The sequence below is a fragment of the Carassius carassius genome, chromosome 18 (assembly GCF_963082965.1).
Source record: "Carassius carassius chromosome 18, fCarCar2.1, whole genome shotgun sequence".
NCBI lineage: Eukaryota > Metazoa > Chordata > Actinopteri > Cypriniformes > Cyprinidae > Carassius > Carassius carassius.
The window spans coordinates 6859928-6878452 of record NC_081772.1 but is presented as its reverse complement, the minus strand read 5'-3'; the positions used below and the strand labels follow the sequence as shown (position 1 = coordinate 6878452).

Here is an 18525-nt window from a genome sequence, read left to right as displayed (position 1 = left end):
TCAAATACTTGTGGTCTTCATAGTCTAGTTGCTTATAGATTTGTGGCCAGAGTTTCTTGAAGGGATGTGTCCATGAGTTTTAGTGATGAGTGCAACTTTTTATTTTGTTGATCTTGTCTGGGCAACAGTTTTATTGATCTGTTATACTTTAGTAAGTGTAAGGGCGTTTCATTAAAGGTTTACTTGTGTGAAATGTCAACTTTTTTTTAGATTTTGTTTCTCTACTAATGGATTTCTAATGTTTCATTAATTTTACATAAACATTTTGCAATTTTAAGATTGATAACTGTACCAACTTGGCTGATTATCATTTATGTATATTAAATATTATTAGTTTTCTGGTTTAAGTGAGTTGTATTATGTATACTGCCATTATATTGGTGATTGACCGAACTGTTGTCTAATACAAGAGACCCATAGTGGATAGAGTTACAGACCCCTTGTTACATACTGTAAAATGTGAAGTGTTTTATACTATGCCTGGCCTATAATATCATCTGTGTAACACCATAATAATGTATTTACATAAACTACAGTCAAAAAGCTATTTCTAACAGCTTCTGTCCTTTTCATCAAAGAATCCTGAAAAATCTATCATGGTTTCCAAACAGTATTTCACAGCACAACTGGTTTTTTGCATTGATAATAATAGTGAGTATTTCTTGAGCATCAAATTAGCATATAAGAATGATTTCTGAAGGATCATGTGACTCCGAAGACTGGAATAATTGCTGCTGAAAATTCAGCTTTGTAATTGCAGGAATACATTAATATTTAAAAAATTCAGTATTGTGTTTGTTGTTGTTTCTGAAAAAGTATCTTATGCTCTGCTGCATTTATTATATATATATATATACAGTCGTGGCCAAAAGTTTTGAGAATTACATAAATATTAGTTTTCAAAAAGTTTGCTGCTAAACTGCTTTTAGATCTTTGTTTCAGTTGTTTCTGTGATGTACTGAAATATAATTACAAGCACTTCAGACGTTTCAAAGGCTTTTATCAACAATTACATGACATTTATGCAAAGAGTCAGTATTTGCAGTGTTGGCCCTTCTTTTTCAGGACCTCTGCAATTCGACTGGGCGTGCTCTCAATCAACTTCTGGGCCAAATCCTGACTGATAGCAACCCATTCTTTCATAATCACTTCTTGGAGTTTGTCAGAATTAGTGGGTTTTTGTTAGTCCACCCGCCTCTTGAGGATTGACCACAAGTTCTCAATGGGATTAAGATTTGGGGAGTTTCCAGGCCATGGACCCAAAATTTCAACATTCTGGTCCCCGAGCCACTTAGTTATCACTTTTGCCTTATGGCACGGTGCTCCATCGTGCTGGAAAATGCATTGTTCTTCACCAAACTGTTGTTGGATTGTTGGAAGAAGTTGCTGTTGGAGGGTGTTTTGGTACCATTCTTTATTCATGGCTGTGTTTTTGGGCAGAATTGTGAGTGAGCCCACTCCCTTGGATGAGAAGCAACCCCACACATGAATGGTGTCAGGATGCTTTACTGTTGGCATGACACAGGACTGATGGTAGCGCTCACCTTTTTCCAGATGCCCCAAACAATCGGAAAGGGGCTTCATCGGAGAATATGACTTTGCCCCAGTCCTCAGCAGTCCATTCACTATACTTTCTGCAGAAGATCAATCTGTCCCTGATGTTTTTTTTGGAGAGAAGTGGCTTCTTTGCTGCCCTTCTTGACACCAGGCCATCTTCCAAAAGTCTTGGCCTCACTGTGCGTGCAGATGCGCTCACACCTGCCTGCTGCCATTCCTGAGCAAGCTCTGCACTGGTGGCACTCCGATCCCGCAGCTGAATCCTCTTTAGAAGACGATCCTGGCGCTTGCTGGACTTTCTTGGACATCGTGAAGCCTTCTTTACAAGAATTGAACCTCTTTCCTTGAAGTTCTTGATGATCCTATAAATTGTTGATTTAGATGCAATCTTAGTAGCCACAATATCCTTGCCTGTGAAGCCATTTTTATGCAACACAATGATGGCTGCATGCGTTTCTTTGCAGGTCACCATGGTTAAGAATGGAAGAACAATGATTTCAAGCATCACCCTCCTTTTAACATGTCAAGTCTGCCATTCTAACCCAATCAGCCTGACATAATGATCTCCAGCCTTGTGCTCGTCAACATTCTCACCTGAGTTAACAAGACGATTACTGAAATGATCTCAGCAGGTCCTTTAAAGACAGCAATGAAATGCAGTGGAAAGGTTTTTTTGGGATTTAGTTCATTTTCATGGCAAATAAGGGCTATGCAATTCATCTGATCACTCTTCATTCACTTACATTCACTTACATCTTCATTCAATTACATTCTGGAGTATATGCAAATTGCTATTATAAAAACTTAAGCAGCAACTTTTCCAATTTCCAATATTTATGTAATTCTCAAAACTTTTGGCCACGACTGTATATGTGTGTGTGTGTATTTTTATAAAAAAAGTAGTTTGAGATCAAATAATTGGCAGACTGTTGTGTTTCACTGTTCATGAAATGTTATTTCAGTTATCTCAAATCCAGCTTAGTGCTTTATATCGTGTGTTTGTTTGAAGTCACTTTTGGTCATGCTATTGAATGTTCGCCTTTGTATTGTAGATGCTAGTAAGGTCAGTTTATCTGACTGATAGTTCTGTTTCCATTGTCCTAGATTACTGAACTTTGTGGGGCCACACGTCTCGGTCATTTCGGTCGGAGTCAGTTCTACATTGCACTGAAGCTCATTGCATTGGCCCAGTCTGGACTGCCACTGCGCGTGGAGAGTCTGAACAATGGTGGGTAGCAAAAAACCTTCTGAAACCCTTTTATTGATTCTGCAAGTGCTTACCATATGCACTAAATCAAAATGCTCTTTTAATGTAAAGTTATCCTTGTACATCCTTGTATTTGTATAGACACTCATTTCACAAATGAATCCATTGTGGCAGTTGCAGCCCATTACATAACAAGAATTAGAGGATAATCCTACTGCCTCTTCGATGAAAAGGACTGAATGTGTATATTGCAAACTCAAGAGCCATTTTTAATGCTAGTATTTAGGTTGAGTCCTGGAATAGTATTTTGTGCATTTAAGTGTCTTTTTTTTGTGCAATTGTATATTTCTGTGAAATGTTGGTTTGTGCCTTTTAAGCCAAAATGCAAATGCTCCTGTTTGTTTCTTTGACTATCATGACTGTTCTGTATATAAACCCAGTCCCTGACAGGAAGCCCTGTGCAAAAGCACTACATTAATCTTGGGAACTTAGACACAAGGCCTTGTAAAACAATGAGAAATTGACAGCGGCATTAATAAGCAGGAAATAAGATCTGGCTCGTAGCCTTGAAGATACTTTTGCTTTTTTTTTTTTACTGATTTATTAATCAAAAATTTTGTCCTCCTGTAGTCAGCTGTAGCAGTCAGTATAGAAGTACTTATTTTAGCACTGCTGGCAGTAGTTGAATATTAAATCTGTCTCTGTTGTGTTTGCAGTCAGGGATCTGCCCCTCCCTCGCTTTGTGATGGGCAAGAACGAGCAAGAGATGAGGCATGCGGTCATGTTTGCAGACACAGAGAACCAGGGGCCCTACCTACCCAGACCTCCAGGCCGAGTGCAAGCCAAAAAAGTGTCAGCGCATGAGATTATTCAGCCCTGTGTGCCCACCGTAGATCCACAGGTACTACAGCATATATCCTGCATGCTGTTATTGAATATGTGTCAAAATAGGAAAACAGTGCATTAGGCCTTATGGGATAAATTGAGCCAGTTAGATCTGTCACTGTCTATTATGTAGTAAATATTTATTAGACAACAGTATTGACAAAAAAAAGGAAAATCAGTCTTTGCTCTTAATTTTGCTCTTTTATTTGTCATCATCTGGGGTGTTGTGTGGTATTGGTTAAAGCATTGATCTGATGGCTGAAGAGTTACATTAACTCTGTGCCAAGTCAGTTAACTCTTGGATGTTCAATAGCGTCTATGCATTAAGTGTACTGTTTTGGATATATAAAATCACTATTTATTTACTTCAAATTTAAAATTTTAAAATTAAATTTATGCATTTAGCAGACGCTTTTATCCAAAGCGACTTACAGTGCGTTCAGGCTATCAATTTTTACCTATCATGTGTTCTCGGGGAATCGAACCCCCAACCTTGCGCTTGATAAAGCAGTGCTCTACCAATTGAGCTACAAGAACAATACTTCAAGGTGTATATCTGCTGCTCCAAGGCCATCTGTTTTGCTGGAAGTCTATAAAGTTGCTAAGTAATTAATTTTGTTTATCTCTGGCTGCAGCCGGACACCACATCTCCTGTAGTGTCACCGCACCAGTCCCCTCCCACTTCGCCCCATGCCTGGAGGAAGCACAAACGCCAGGCCAGCGGTGGAAACGTTGACAGACAGCCCTCAGTGCCAGGAGTTGTTTGGCCACCTTTTAGAGAAGCACAGCCAGGTCCTTAATGTTTAATAATATAATCATACATGGATCACACAATAACCTTCCTTACTAACATTAACAAACTATGTTATTTTATGTATTTATTCAAACATTATAATGTAAAATTGAATGTGGTAATTATTTATTAATGAAAGTTATTATAAAGTAGGCAATCCTAAAGATCAGTTATACATTTGGATTTTTGAAAATAAAGGTCACATGATGTTCTTACTAAATATTCAAGATGTGTAATTTGTTATATTGATTCGTTCTTATCCTTTTTTAATACTGTTATATATTTCTCTTTCTGTCCTTTCTTTTCTTTTTCTGTGTCTTGTTTAAGGACCAGTTACAGGTGATGGGATGTGGTCCGCCCATTCACCCCCTCCTGTCCAGGAAAGTTGGGTCAGCTTTACAGACACGCCCCCCTCCTGCACACTTCCAATGCATCCCCCATCAGCTCAGGTAATGCAATGCAGGCCTCTGTGTATACATTTGTTAGGTATACAACATGATCTGTCACCACTAGCCTGCTGTAACCAAGGCTTCTGTGGAGGAACAGATGGTTACTGTTGTGTTTCCAATAACACAAAAGCAGACTTTATTAAATATTTGCTGAAGCCCAAATGTTCAGATAATTACTGGTCATACTAGAAATTTGAAAAGAAGGTAGTTGTTTATGTTGTTTAAAGGGGTCCTATTATGCCCCTTTTTACAAGATGTAAAACAAGTCTCTGATGTCCCCAGAGTGGGTATGGGAATTTTAAGCTCAAAATACCCCACAGATAATCTTTATTGCTTGTTGAAATTGCCACTTTTAGGGAATGAGGCAAAACGCACCATTTTTGTGTTTGTCCCTTTAAATGCAAATGAGCTGGTGCTCCCGCTTCCCTTTTCAGAAGAGGGCGGGGCTTCAAGAGCTCATGCTCTGGCAAAACAGGACAATATCACAGAATCTGACCACTGTGTAATTTAACCACCATGTCCTCGATGGTCTGTGGAGACTCCTATGTTAGTTGATGCATTCCAACACATGACATTTGTAATGCCTCTTTGACGCTGACATTGTATCTCCAGCAGCTACAGCAAGAAAACAGTAATGGCGGACTGCTGCTCCTCACTCAGGTCTGTGACTATGCTAATAGGGCTGCTTTGTGACATCACAAACCCTGGAAAACAACGCTGTAGTCCAAACGAGCCGTTCGTTGTAGTTCTTGAAAAGGGATTTTTTTGTAGTAGACTTTGAGATTTGTAACTTTGTAGATCTTTTTTATGCCCAAACATACACATTGACTAAAATTCAAAAAGTGAAAAGGCATGTAGGACCCCTTTAAAATGTTAAAGATAAATAAATATATATTGTGTATTAACAGCAAGAATTTCTTTTAATTAAAATACTTTTATTCAGCAGGAATAATATAAATATATTACAAAATCTAATTTTTATTTTTCCCTGTTCTTCTTCTGCTCCAGCCGGAGAGCACAACAGTACGGACTGTGCCGTCTGCAATGACCACAAATGAAATCCAAAGACAGACCAGTGGTTATGATGACCCCTGGAAAATCACAGATGAGCAAAGACAGTATTACATAAACCAGTTTAAGACCATTCAGGCTGATCTCACTGGTTTAATCCCTGGTAAGTGAGACCTTGTTTTGAACAGTAACTGCCTTTATTCTGTTTTGAAGTTAAAAGCCTAAAAATGTATCCATTCTCTGTTGTTCAGGTTCAGCCGCGAAGGAATTCTTTACAAAGTCAAAACTGCCTATTCTTGAACTGTCTCACATTTGGTAAGTAGTTGTACATGAGTTACATTGTCTCTCTTTGTTCATTTTAAATGACCTTGGTGTAGATTGCCTGAAACACGTGTAACAAAGAACTCATGCATATGTTGCCACTCCATAACAGCACTGGTAGATAATCTTATCCATTTGCATTCGATTTGTTAATGTCCTGACTTTGAATCATCTGTTTATTTGTGCCTTCAAATATTCATCTGCTCTGTATTGATTGACCTGCTTTACATTGCAGGGAGCTATCAGATTTTGATAAAGATGGTGCACTGACACTTGATGAGTTCTGTGCTGCGTTTCATCTTGTGGTCGCCAGAAAAAATGGTTATGACCTTCCTGAAAAGCTCCCCGAGAGCCTAATGCCAAAGCTTATTGACTTGGATGACTCAGCAGGTAAGCAGAAAAGCCTCATGCCAACCACAGCTTCAGATTGGGAAATATGCAGCCCAGGTATTTCATAATGTTTCACAGATCTGCATACAGAGTGCTTTTTAAAACCTTTTCTGAATATGATATTTTTCTGATTTAGTGACCAATTTACACTTTTTATAAGTGTAAATTGGTGACTAAATCAGCATATTAAAATTATTGGTGACATTTTACCACAAGGTTTCATTAGTAAAGGTTAGTTAATGTATTAACTAACTTGAACAATACATTTAATAAATTATTCATCTTTATTAATGTTAATGAAAATACAGTCGTTCAATGTTAGTTTGTTAATTCATGGTTTATTAACTAATGTTAACAAGCTCAACTTTTGATTTTAATAATGCATTAGTATATGTTGAAATTAACTAAGATTAATAAATGCTGTAGAAGTATTGTTCATGTTAAGTAAAGTAGTTAACTAATGTTGACTAACAAACCTTTATTGTAAAGTGTTACCAAATTATTTCTTAAGGATCATGTATCTCTGAAGATGGAAGAATTGCTGCTGAAAATTCAGCGTTGCAATCACAGGAATAAAATACATTCTAAAATATATTAAAATAGAAAAGTTATTTTAAATTGTAATAATATTGATATTGTGATGTTACATTTTTACTAGGGATGCACCGGTTCCGGAACCGGCCGGTTTTTGCTTAAAAAAAAAATATATATATTTTTTTTTCTCTTCTTCGGCCGATTTTTCAGGAAGTGCACCCGCGTGCACAGACTACATTGTAATCATTCGCTATCATGTAATTTGTGTGGAAGTATTTCGAAATCTGTAACACAATGAAAAAAAGTGTTTCATTCATTCAAGTAAAACATTTTAGGGTAATGATTCACATCTATAATTTTTAACTTGAGAAACTTTAACTTTAATTTATTTTTTATTGGCTCAAGTAAAAAAAATAAAGATGTGAATCATTAACCTATTTTTTTTTAATTGGATGAATGAAACACTTTGCATCTTTGTTTTATTCGCACCAACATTATTTGATTTTAACATTTTGGAATAATTTATATAGCATACTTTTATTTTGTCTCACTGGTAAAGACCTTTTTTTTAAATTTAAAACCAAATTTAAAAACTAAAACAAATACTGAATGCTGATTAAGAAACATCTTATTGAGTGTGTGTTGATTTGTGTTGTTTGGATTGTAGAACTAGGCAGTTGTTGCCTTTAATTTCACATGGTTACAGTTAATCTTTTAATTTAAGGCCAGTTCTATGTAGTTTCAACCCAATTCAAAAACAAAATCTAAATGCCGATGTCTGTACCATCTATGTTTGTATTGAATGTAGGCTGCTTACTGAGCCAAAAGCCAGTTTGGCCTATTAAATACCAAATAAACATCTTGTTTATGCATACTTTCCTTCTTTCTTGTTTGTTGCTTAAAGAAAAAAAAAATCGGAAATCGGTATCGGAATCGGCCAGTTTGCTTGTAAAAAATCGGTATCGGAATCGGCTAATTTTTACTATATTTTTTATCAAATAAATGTCAACCCCAACCTTTTGAACAATAGTTGTATGCTCTGTTATTGTGTGGATTTTTATATTCTCTCTGCTATTTAACATAGACACAAGTTTAAACTGTTTTTATCATTTTTTATAACCAGGCTCACTACAATAGTGCAAAAGGTTTTCTAGCCACTGTTCTGACTTGCAATAAAATAATTTGTCCAAAATCTCAGTCCTCATAATTGCATATGAATTCTAAAATATGTTGCAATTGGATGGGATATTATCTTTTCCAAGAATTTTTGTTTCATTGTAGACCGAGAACAAACTTGCTACTAATTCCAATATTTTAATAACAGCTTCATAGGAAGCGAACCTGTATCTTGGCAACATTTTGCCCTTGGGATCTTGAGAATCCTTATGAATTTTTATGACACGTATGACCTTTTAGATGCAGTATTATTCTGCTTATTCCATATTTATGCTGAATGACGTTCAGGTGTCTGCCTGTATGTTTTCAGGAGTTCCAGAACCTGACCCTGAAGTGGGCTTTTCTGCTTCCCCTGTGGAGGTTACTCCAAATAAATCTCCTTCCATGCCTTCCCTGAACCAGAACTGGCCTGAGCTCAACCAGAGCAATGAGGTTAGGACTTTGGTGTTCTCAATGTACCCTACCCCTTTCACTCCTATTTGTAATTTGTAGTTCTATCTGCCTTCTGTCTTTATGGGAAAATGAAACTAATACACATCTGGTCAGGAGAAAATGGTACCAGTGAAGCACACCTCATCCCAGACATGTAACACTCTCATGAGAATTGTTATTACAGTTAATTCTTCACTGATTTGTTGGGGAATGTGGCGGCCTTGTAGTCAAAACTGCTGACCTGAAGTCTCATTTTTAAAATAAATCTTTTAAGTCTTAGATTAACCTCCTGGACTACTTTTAATGGAATACTTCATAATATGACACATTTCCAAGTAAAACAAAATATTCAGTGGAAAACAATACCAGGATTTGATTGGATCGTGTGCATTTTATACCAGCACAATGGGCTACAATGTTATTGGCTGACATTAATTTTCAAGGGTATGTCAGCATAAAGCCATTTTGGAAGCAGAATTTTTTTTTAATAAGATTTGTAACACATTTTATAATAAAAAATGCCATTCTGCCACATAAAACATGCATTGGTTAATAATTTGACAAAATTCATATCAAAATGATGAGATACATAATTATGACATGACACATAATTATGACATAAATCAAAATTATGACATACTAAATCAGAATTATGAGATTAGAAGTCATAATTATGATTTTAAGTAATTTCAATTTTTACGCTAAAATCATGATTTACCAAAGCATGATTTTTATTAATTTTTTTTAATGTATTGAAGAAATTAGTTTCAAACATTTCCCTACTAAATAATTGTTAAATATTCCAAAATAGGACTGGGGACATTTAAGAAAGCAATTATTTTATTTGAATATTAAATGATTTTACATATCCCAGCTTAATAAGTAGTAAGTCATTTTAAGTAAGATATTTATTGGTTCATTTCTGAAAAAAGTGTAACAATGTGGCTCTGGGGAGCTTGCAAAATTTTAGTTTGAGCATCCCGATGACACAGCTGTATTGGCTCAATGTCAGGGGATTTTATCAGTTGGGTTGACCAATGCCAGATGTGAAGACCTGTTCAAATAGTCATTCATTTCACAGTTTCAATTGACTGAAATTATACACTTCACCCTTAAACTGGTCAGTAACATTTTGATCTACAAGATCTAGTAATTCTCTTTTGATAACTACAACGTGTTTCTTCTAAGCTGATCCATGTTATTGGGAAATAAAATGTGACATTCTCCATCTCAGCCTGTAAGGCCGTTAGGAAGACAATTGTTCCTCTGTGGTCACCAGAGAATATACAGCAAGACAAATCACGGGTTTATCCTAACAATCAGTGGGCGGAGAGGGCACTCTGTTGTTGTATTATGGCTTCTGTTTGCTCGTGTGAGGAGTGGATTTGCTCCACCTTGCTGACATGTCTCTGCTCTGTCTCTCCAGCAGTGGGAGACTTTTAGCGAACGCTCCTCAAGCTCACAAACTCTGACCCAATTTGATTCTAACATTGCACCAGCTGACCCTGTAAGTCAATCACTCAGTGCTCTTTCATGATTAATTATATTCATTAACCTAATACTCTGTGAATTCTCTCTGAGAGCGCATGTCCTCAGGATGAATTCATAGCCACAGTGCCATCATCAAATGATTAATTTTTGTTTTACTTTTGCTTGCTGAGCTTATCGATAATTCTTTCATGCTCTTTCTTTCATACTGTATCATGTAATCCAAGTGATGACTCTGCTGGCTGTCTTTTGATGGTGTTGTGATACAATGTTTGTTTATTGTTACTCGGTGCCAGGTCTTAACTATTCCTTGTTCTTCTTTATAATTGAGATGATAAATCTTCATTAAGTTCAGTGAATCTTACGTGACAGCAACAGTTGATGTGCTTGTTTCATTGTAGGATACAGCAATAGTCCACCCTGTGCCCATTCGTATGACACCCAGCAAGATCCACATGCAAGAGATGGAGCTCAAGAGAACTGGAAGCGGTGCGTCCACTAATGCGCTTTTACAGTGCATGTTACAATTTTGACTGCCTTTTAAGCTGTAACATTTTAAAGTTTTGTTCTGCAAATTCATCCACCTGTCTTTTCTTTCTTGTTATTTTTGGTGTATTGTCTTTCTTAATCACTATTGCTTTTGCTCATACTTGGGGTTGGGGGTTTAGAATTTTTTTAAATATGATTTTCCACCCTAAAAATCTCATTGACTTGCATTTGAAGAAAGGACCAAAAGCCATGATTTGCATATCACAGAGGTTTAGGTTTGAGCTTTTGACCTGAACAAGGAAGCAACCAACCAAAACACATTAGCAGCCTTAGAATCATGTCTTTTGCATAAAATTTGTAACTTCCAGTTTTGTAACTTTCAAATTTGTTATAGGACTCTTTCTTCCACAATAATCTTATCATTGACATACACTACTGTTCTAAAGTTTAGGGTATGGCAGATTTTATTCAGTGGTTTTGAAAGAAGCTTAGCCTGAATTTAATCAAAAAGTAATATAAAAAATATTATTACAATAGAATATAATTCTTTTCTATTTTAATATGTTTTAAAATGTAATTACAATTGTAAATTATAATTTCTTTAAAAATATATCTTACTGACTTTTAACTGACTTTTAACCTTTTTAACTAGTAGTGTAGTTACTGCATGAACATATGTAATAATTTGATTAGAAACCAATTGGATTACTCTTGGTTTTACAGATCACACACATCCAACAAGCCCGTTAATGGCGAAACCACCAGAACTTTCTGAGGAGACCAAGTTAGCAGCAGCTATTAAATTTCCTGGTACCACTGTTGGTAAGTACATCTGGACTATTCAACCATTTAACTGACTGGCAGCAATTTTTTCCCCATAATTCATTGAGAGCCTTTACCCTTCCTTTTTACAGGAGATGGCTATAGCAGCTCAGATTCATTTACATCTGATCAGGAGCCCATTTCCAGTGCTGTGAACAGACAAAGGTACTTAACGTCTTGCAGTGGCACCAAATTCAGACTCACTTTAATCTTTGTTCTTCTTTGTGTTTGTGGTGTTGTAGCTAGAAGAAAAGCTCAGATTAACATGTATAAGATTTAGAAGATTTAGATAATGCAATTTTTTGCCACATCATGTTTGATTAGAACATAGTGTGAAGTTTCCAGCCAAAAAAGATTTACAACTCATGCTATAACAGGTCTCACTCCGGCACCTCCCCGGAAGGACTGAAGGTTGTGGCTCCGCCTCCACCTCCGCCACGCCCCATCGCCTCTCACTCACGATCCTCCTCTCTAGACATGAACAGAAACTTTACTGCTGTCACTGCAGGTATGCACACACACAACCAGTTATCAGGTAACTCATAGCTTCTTGTTTTTTGGGGTGTGATTAGGAAAAGCTGAAGTTCTCTTTTATATTTACTTCTCCAACAGGTCCGCAACAGCCAGGTGTAGTTGCCTTTCCCCCAGCAGTGCCTCCCAGACCACTGCCCACACAGGTATAGCCCAGTAGTTAGCAATTCTATATAAATTGCTTTCAGATAATTAGATAACTATTACACCTTTTATAGATTAATTCAATATGTAATGTTCAAATCCCCAGACATCAGTGCCACATGGTCACCGTTCGGTAGAGGGAGATGGTCTTCCGGCACATACCAGCACGTCACCCCAGCAGATGCCAGAACAACCCAACTTTGCTGACTTCAGCCAGTTCCAGGTTTTTGCTGTCGACCAGCCGGCAGATGATGGAGAGAAACCATCTGACAGTGGACAGGTACAAATGGAGCCATTTATTATAATGATGACAGATTATGAAGAAAAAACTTTGTGATAAAAAAAAAAGAAAATGCACAGATGGATTATTTGAAAAAGAAAACATGAATTCACATTACACAAGTAAATGTAAAAATTTATATCTATATACGCACTAAATATATATGCACTACCTTTCAGAAGTTTGAGATTGTTTTTAAAGATATCTCTAATGCTCACCAAGACTGCATTTATTTGATGGAAAATACAGTAATATTATGAAATATTATTACAATTTAAAATAATTATTTTCTATTTTAATATATTGTAAAATGTCATTTTTTCCTGTGATGGAAATGCTGTATTTTTAGCAACCGTTACTCAAGAAACATGTATTATTATTATCAGTAATAAAAACAAAACTGTTGTTCTGCTTAATACTTTTGTAGAAATTATAAAAAACAGTAAAAAAAACGCTCTTTACTTTCACTTTTGCTGGATAAAAGTATTAATTTATTCCTTTTTGAAAAAAAAGGTCACTGACCCTAAAACTGTTTTTTATATATATTATATATATATATATATATATATATATATAGGCAGAGAGATGTGCAGAAACCACCGGGACGATGAGAACAGCAAAGAATGACGTTCAGGCAGAGGAACGAAATGCCACTTCTGTCAACTCTGTAAGCCATTCTCTACCAACCTTCTCTACCAGTCTTCATATTGCATATTACTTCAGCATTATAATTGCTCAATGTATGTTTTGATAGGCCAAAGTATCCACTCCATTGGCCCCACCCCCTAAACCTGTTCGTCGAAGACTGAAATCAGAAGATGAGCTCAGGCCAGATGTGGAGGACCTTCCGCAAAAGTCTAACGTCATAGCCACTGTTCTAGCAACCCAGCCCTCAATTCCAAGGTACGCTCGACAGTCACTCCATCAGTTATTTTTTTATTGATTGTGGCATTATTTTCACAATTAAGCAATAAAAATCATAATAATGTCGCCATACAATAATATTTAGGGGCCAAGCATCGAAAGGTGCGTAGGCACCTAATGTAATCATTGGCGTTATTATTATTATTCCGCTTCTTCTTCTTCTTCTTCTTCTTCTTCCACTGCAAGTCTATGGCAGCCCATAGAACCGATTGCGGGAAAGTTGTATAATTTGGCACACAGATAGAGGACAGTCCCAACATTAACTATAGCAAATTTTAAGTCTCCAGCTCTCTAGCGCCACCACTTGTCCAAAGTTTCAAAATATATATGCTAATAACTTTTGAACCGTAAGCCAGAAAATGAAAATTATTTTTTTCCTCTGAATCCTTGGCTCATGCCAAGTCGAATGAACCCCAAAATGCAAAAATCGCAAGGTTTAGTTTTTTTACTATTTTCAATTGTTCGAAAAACCTACTTTTTCGAACTCGTCCTAGGATTTTCACGAAAATTGGCTCAGACCATCTTCAGACAATGCTGGCAAAAAGTTATGGAATTCAAGTTGATTCGTCCAACCGTTCTCGAATAACACTTGAACAAATTTGACGAAAAGCACGCAAGAATGCATGTGAGGCTATATCTCGGCAATTGTTTTGTGTATTGAGACCAAACTTGGTGTGTATTATAACAAGCATGACCTGAGACTACCTGCCGTGTTTCGACGCAGCGCCACCTAGTGGTCAGGAGATATGAAAAATGCATATTTTGGCTTATATCTTCTGAATGGTTTGGCCAAAAATCACACAATTGGTCTCTTTAGATTCAGTGAGTCATGTCGAGTCGAATTTTCCCGTGTCAGCCATTTTAGGCGTCGGCCATTTTGAATTATGTTTTAAAATGCTGTATTTTTTGAACGCAGCATCGCATCGTATCATTACGAAAATAATTACAAAAATCTTCGGCTCAATGCCCTGAAGGTAATCAAAAAGTTTGGTGGCAGCGCCACCTTGTGGTCAAGAGTTATAATGAAATATCACATAAATGCTAATAACATTTGAATAAATTAGACTATTGAAACGAAAATGGTCTGCCTATATTCTTTGGGTCATGCCGAGAGCATCGATACCAATTATGCGAAAATTGGCCATACGTCCTGTCCGCCATTTTGATTTATGTTGAAATTCTACTTTTTCGAACTCCTCCTAGACCGTTAGTCCGATTTTCACCAAATTTGACGTGGATCATCTTCAGACCATGCTGGCAAAAAGTTATGGATTTTTTGTCGATATACAAAACGGTTCTCATTTAGCGCATCAACGAATTTGCTGGAAGGGTGCCAAAATGCATTTGAGGCTGTTTCTCTGCAACACTTCGACATATTTGCACCAAACTTTGTATGTGTCATCGTCACCTCACACTGACCATGCCACATAAATTTGGTAACAGCGCCACCTATTGGTCAAGAGTAATAAACCATTCATTAACCATGAATAATTACACTTATAAAAATGATAATAATTTTTTAATGCATTAGCCTATTGCAATGAATCTGGTCTCAAAATATTCCCTGGCTTAGGCCGACAACACAGATACCAAATATGCCAGAGTAAGCCAAACTTCCTGTCCGCCATTTTGATTTATGTTGAAAACCTACTTTTTCGAACTCCTCATTAACCGTTAGTCCGATTTTCACAAAAATTGAATCAGATGATCTTTAGACTGTGCTGACAAAATGTTATGGATTTTGTATCGAAACACAAAACGTTTTCGCATATCACCGCAACGAAATTGAGGCATCATGCCAAAATGACACTTCAGGCTGTATCTCTGCAATGCTTTAGCATATTGACACTAAACTTTTTGTGTGTTATTGTCATCTCACACAGAACACACCAAAATGATTTGATTACAGCACCACCTGTTGGTCAAAAGTGATAGGCCTTTTAATCTCATTACTACTGGTTGTATTTATGATTTTTCAGCCATTTCAATTACAATCATCCTAAAATTGCTGTAATTACTCACTGTTGCATTTGATGTGGTCCTCCATGCCATGTTTACCTCCTAAATTTGCTGTTGGAGTGCTTGGCCCCGGAATTGCTGCTTGCAGCTATATTTTTTTTTATATTCATAATTATAAATAAATCTGAATACTTATTTATATATGAACATAAATAAAATGCAGTATTTGTATGCGATATAATGTCTTTTATTCCTCATGTATGTACTGGAGTTTTTGTTGAGAGGTTTGCCCAGCGTTGATCACAATGTTTGCTTGTACCCTAAAGTAAGCTTCCTCTTCCTGTTCTGTTTAAAATCAGGTCTATCGGTAAAGATAAGAAGGCCATCCAGGCTTCCATTAGAAGAAACAAAGAAACGAATACGGTTTTAGCCAGACTCAACAGTGAATTACAGCAACAGTTGAAGGTATTGTGAGATGTCATTGAATGGGACCATGTTTTTTTCATAAGACGAGCTGTTCAAATGTCTGACAGTAAGCATTTTTTCAAAATTTTGTCTTCTTAGGACCTGCTAGAAGAAAGAATATCACTTGAAGTGCAACTGGAACAGCTTAGACCATTTTCGCATTTGTAGAAAGAGTGTTCAGATTGAATGTCTATGTGTACGATAGAGTGATTACCCCCGTTTTTTTGTGTGTTTTTTTTTTTGGAGTGGTCTGTTGGATCCTCTGGCAGGATTTCCATTTCACCCTTTCTCCACTCCTCTGCTGACTGTGTGAGAAGAGACACGATCGCTGCTTCCTCCAGACTGTTCTGTCTCACACAGCCTTTCAGAGGGATGGGGTCCAGGAACAATATCCGTTTATGGCACTTTGATGAAACAAAGTCTGAGTGGTTGTGTGTGTAATACCCCAGACATTGCAGGTTCTGTTTAGCATGTGAGGCAAGAGCCTGACGTCATGGCTGGCAGGAGGCTGTAATTCTGGTAAACATGAAGGAGCCTCTTCCCCTCCTGTTCTCCAGAGTCCTGAGGCAGCTTGTCATGTTCTTCCATGTTAGAAGCACCCGTGTGTTCAGACAATCATGTTAGGCCATGCACTGGTCGTAAAGAGGGGAGAACTGATTTTTCGGGAGATCATACTATTTCAGAAGTACGCTTTAGAAAACTGATTCTGACATGCACTTGTTAAAGGGACAGTACACTCAAAAATTTAAATTCACCCTCAAGTCTTTACAAACCCATATGACTTCTCATTAAAATCGAAAAGAGTGGCCAGGATATTCTTCAAAAATGTACCTTTTCTGTCACATGAAAGAAAGAAAATCTTATGGGTTTTGAGCAAATGACAGAATTGTTTTTTTTTTTTTTTTTGGATGAACTGCCGTTTTAATATTTCTTCCTTGCCATATCGGTCGACAGCACATCTGTGTGTGTTTTTTTTCATGTGCGTGAGAGAGTTTGAGGATGACAGTTGCAAATGTATGTCGGCTTTCTTTTCTTCTCTTAACACACACTGTTGTGTTACTACAGAGCAACCTGTTCAACCGTGTACATTTTTTCACCCTGAGATAGCAGATGTCCCTCTCTCAGTCTCAAATGTTGACTGTACCTCATGTAGTAAATCATCTGATTCAATCCTGCACCACAAATTCTGTGCCATCATCAGTATGCAAACCTGAGACCTGAAACAATGACTGCACTTCCTCCACTTCGGCTTTCATTGGTATTTCTCGTCCACTACTTTTTCATGTCGTTCACAATCTCAATTTGTATAAAATGGCTCTTTACGATGAACCACTTGATTTGTATCTGTAACGTCTGAACTAATGTGACGGTTGTGTTGTTACATAGACTTGCACCATGTCTTTCATCCGTTCATTTGTTTTGACTGATGTCTGTTTTTCTTTTACTCCTCCTTAAAGCCTTAGCTTCTGGTGTGCAGGTTTTCACAGTAATGTGTCCCCCCATGTTAAATCAAAGCGAACCTTTTCTCCCTGCTGTTCAGGCTGATTTACTGTATCAGGGGTATGTTGTATATTGTATGATACACACCTTTTGATCTCATATGTAAATTTGCATTAATTGCTGACTAACAGCAAATATTCTATTTAATTGCTTATATAATGGCTGTGGGATCATAAATGTTTAACTGCATGGATGTGTCTCTGCAGAATGAACTAGCAGCTGTGTGATTTTTACACAAAATAAAAATGGCACAATATTTTAATAATTTCCTTTTTTGTCAAGTGCTCCAACTGTTTTCCGATAGATTCACAGTTTCTCTTACTCCATTTGTCTTATTTCTTGTTACAGAAATAGCGTCAATCTCTGCTTTTTTTAGAGATTACTTAACAACTCATTAGCATCTGTCTTTATCACGGAGTCGTTATTGCATTCATTTAGCCGATTTGTTCAAAAAATGATTCAAGAACAAAACGAGGGACTGCTGTCTTTATGAGCGACTCATTTCAATTTTCACTTTGATTTGTTCAAAAACCCCGATACTGTAACACCGCTAATATGTGTGTTGCTTGGAGACCCAATGGTTGATTCCGTTTTGACACCGTGTGGAACTGTTTTCGTTGGTGGAGAAAAAATCAGTCAATATAATTTAGATGCATATTGTGTCTAAAATATAAGTTACTGTTAACTTCCTGTATGTTAAACTGATGTATAAAAGCAATATCACACTCTGTCATTCTGTTGGTCTTAATTAATGATTCAAATTATAAATAGTTTCAGTTTCTTGAAATTAGAGAACAGTCCCAGTACGGTATACTTTAGCAAAGACTTGTCAGGTTGGATGCTATGTTGAATTTAACATGGATGAAAGCAAGGCTGTGAGCAATATACTTAGACTTTACAATGGCATGCACTGTATTAAGGTCTTAGATTACAATTTTCACAGCTCTCAACTTTCAAAACTGGTTTATGCGGTTTTTGTCTACTGAAAGTTTTCCAGAAAGATTCAAGTTTTGTTGGCTGAACGATCCGTATGTTGTTCAATCCACTGAACACACTGTACTTCGGTCCCTCACAGCCTCATTTTAATTTCTGTCAAAATTGAAATGCATTGCTACCCTGAGTTAGGGCTGTGGTCTAAAACCACATTAAAACTCTTAATTTGAGCCTG

The 18525-nt window shown here is 36.8% G+C and overlaps 1 protein-coding gene and 1 long non-coding RNA gene across 6 annotated transcripts in view; one reads left to right on the top strand and one right to left on the bottom strand.

The window, feature by feature from the left end:
* LOC132092225 (ralBP1-associated Eps domain-containing protein 1-like) overlaps positions 1–17626 on the top strand; it is an 18868-nt gene extending 1242 nt beyond the window's left edge. The window contains exons 2-21 of one of the 5 annotated variants that reach the window (XM_059498371.1): positions 2662–2785; positions 3481–3665; positions 4285–4441; positions 4770–4891; positions 5507–5551; positions 5900–6065; positions 6154–6217; positions 6459–6613; positions 8634–8755; positions 10182–10262; positions 10645–10732; positions 11456–11554; positions 11647–11719; positions 11932–12062; positions 12167–12231; positions 12336–12509; positions 13087–13176; positions 13264–13412; positions 15752–15857; positions 15957–17626. In XM_059498371.1, coding sequence (XP_059354354.1) covers positions 2662–2785; positions 3481–3665; positions 4285–4441; positions 4770–4891; positions 5507–5551; positions 5900–6065; positions 6154–6217; positions 6459–6613; positions 8634–8755; positions 10182–10262; positions 10645–10732; positions 11456–11554; positions 11647–11719; positions 11932–12062; positions 12167–12231; positions 12336–12509; positions 13087–13176; positions 13264–13412; positions 15752–15857; positions 15957–16025 — 2265 coding nt within the window. In that variant the 3' untranslated portion in view covers positions 16026–17626. Of the gene's footprint in view, positions 1–2661; positions 2786–3480; positions 3666–4284; positions 4442–4769; positions 4892–5503; positions 5552–5899; positions 6066–6153; positions 6218–6458; positions 6614–8633; positions 8756–10181; positions 10263–10644; positions 10733–11455; positions 11555–11646; positions 11720–11931; positions 12063–12166; positions 12232–12335; positions 12510–13086; positions 13177–13263; positions 13413–15751; positions 15858–15956 lie in introns of all 5 variants that reach the window. The other 4 variants (XM_059498370.1, XM_059498373.1, XM_059498372.1 and 1 more) reach the window with 4 other exon arrangements.
* LOC132092227 (uncharacterized) lies at positions 17582–18525 on the bottom strand. Its single transcript, XR_009422201.1, has 2 exons — positions 18318–18525; positions 17582–18279 (listed from the first exon to the last, which is right to left on the bottom strand). It is a non-coding gene; the product is annotated as an uncharacterized LOC132092227 (long non-coding RNA).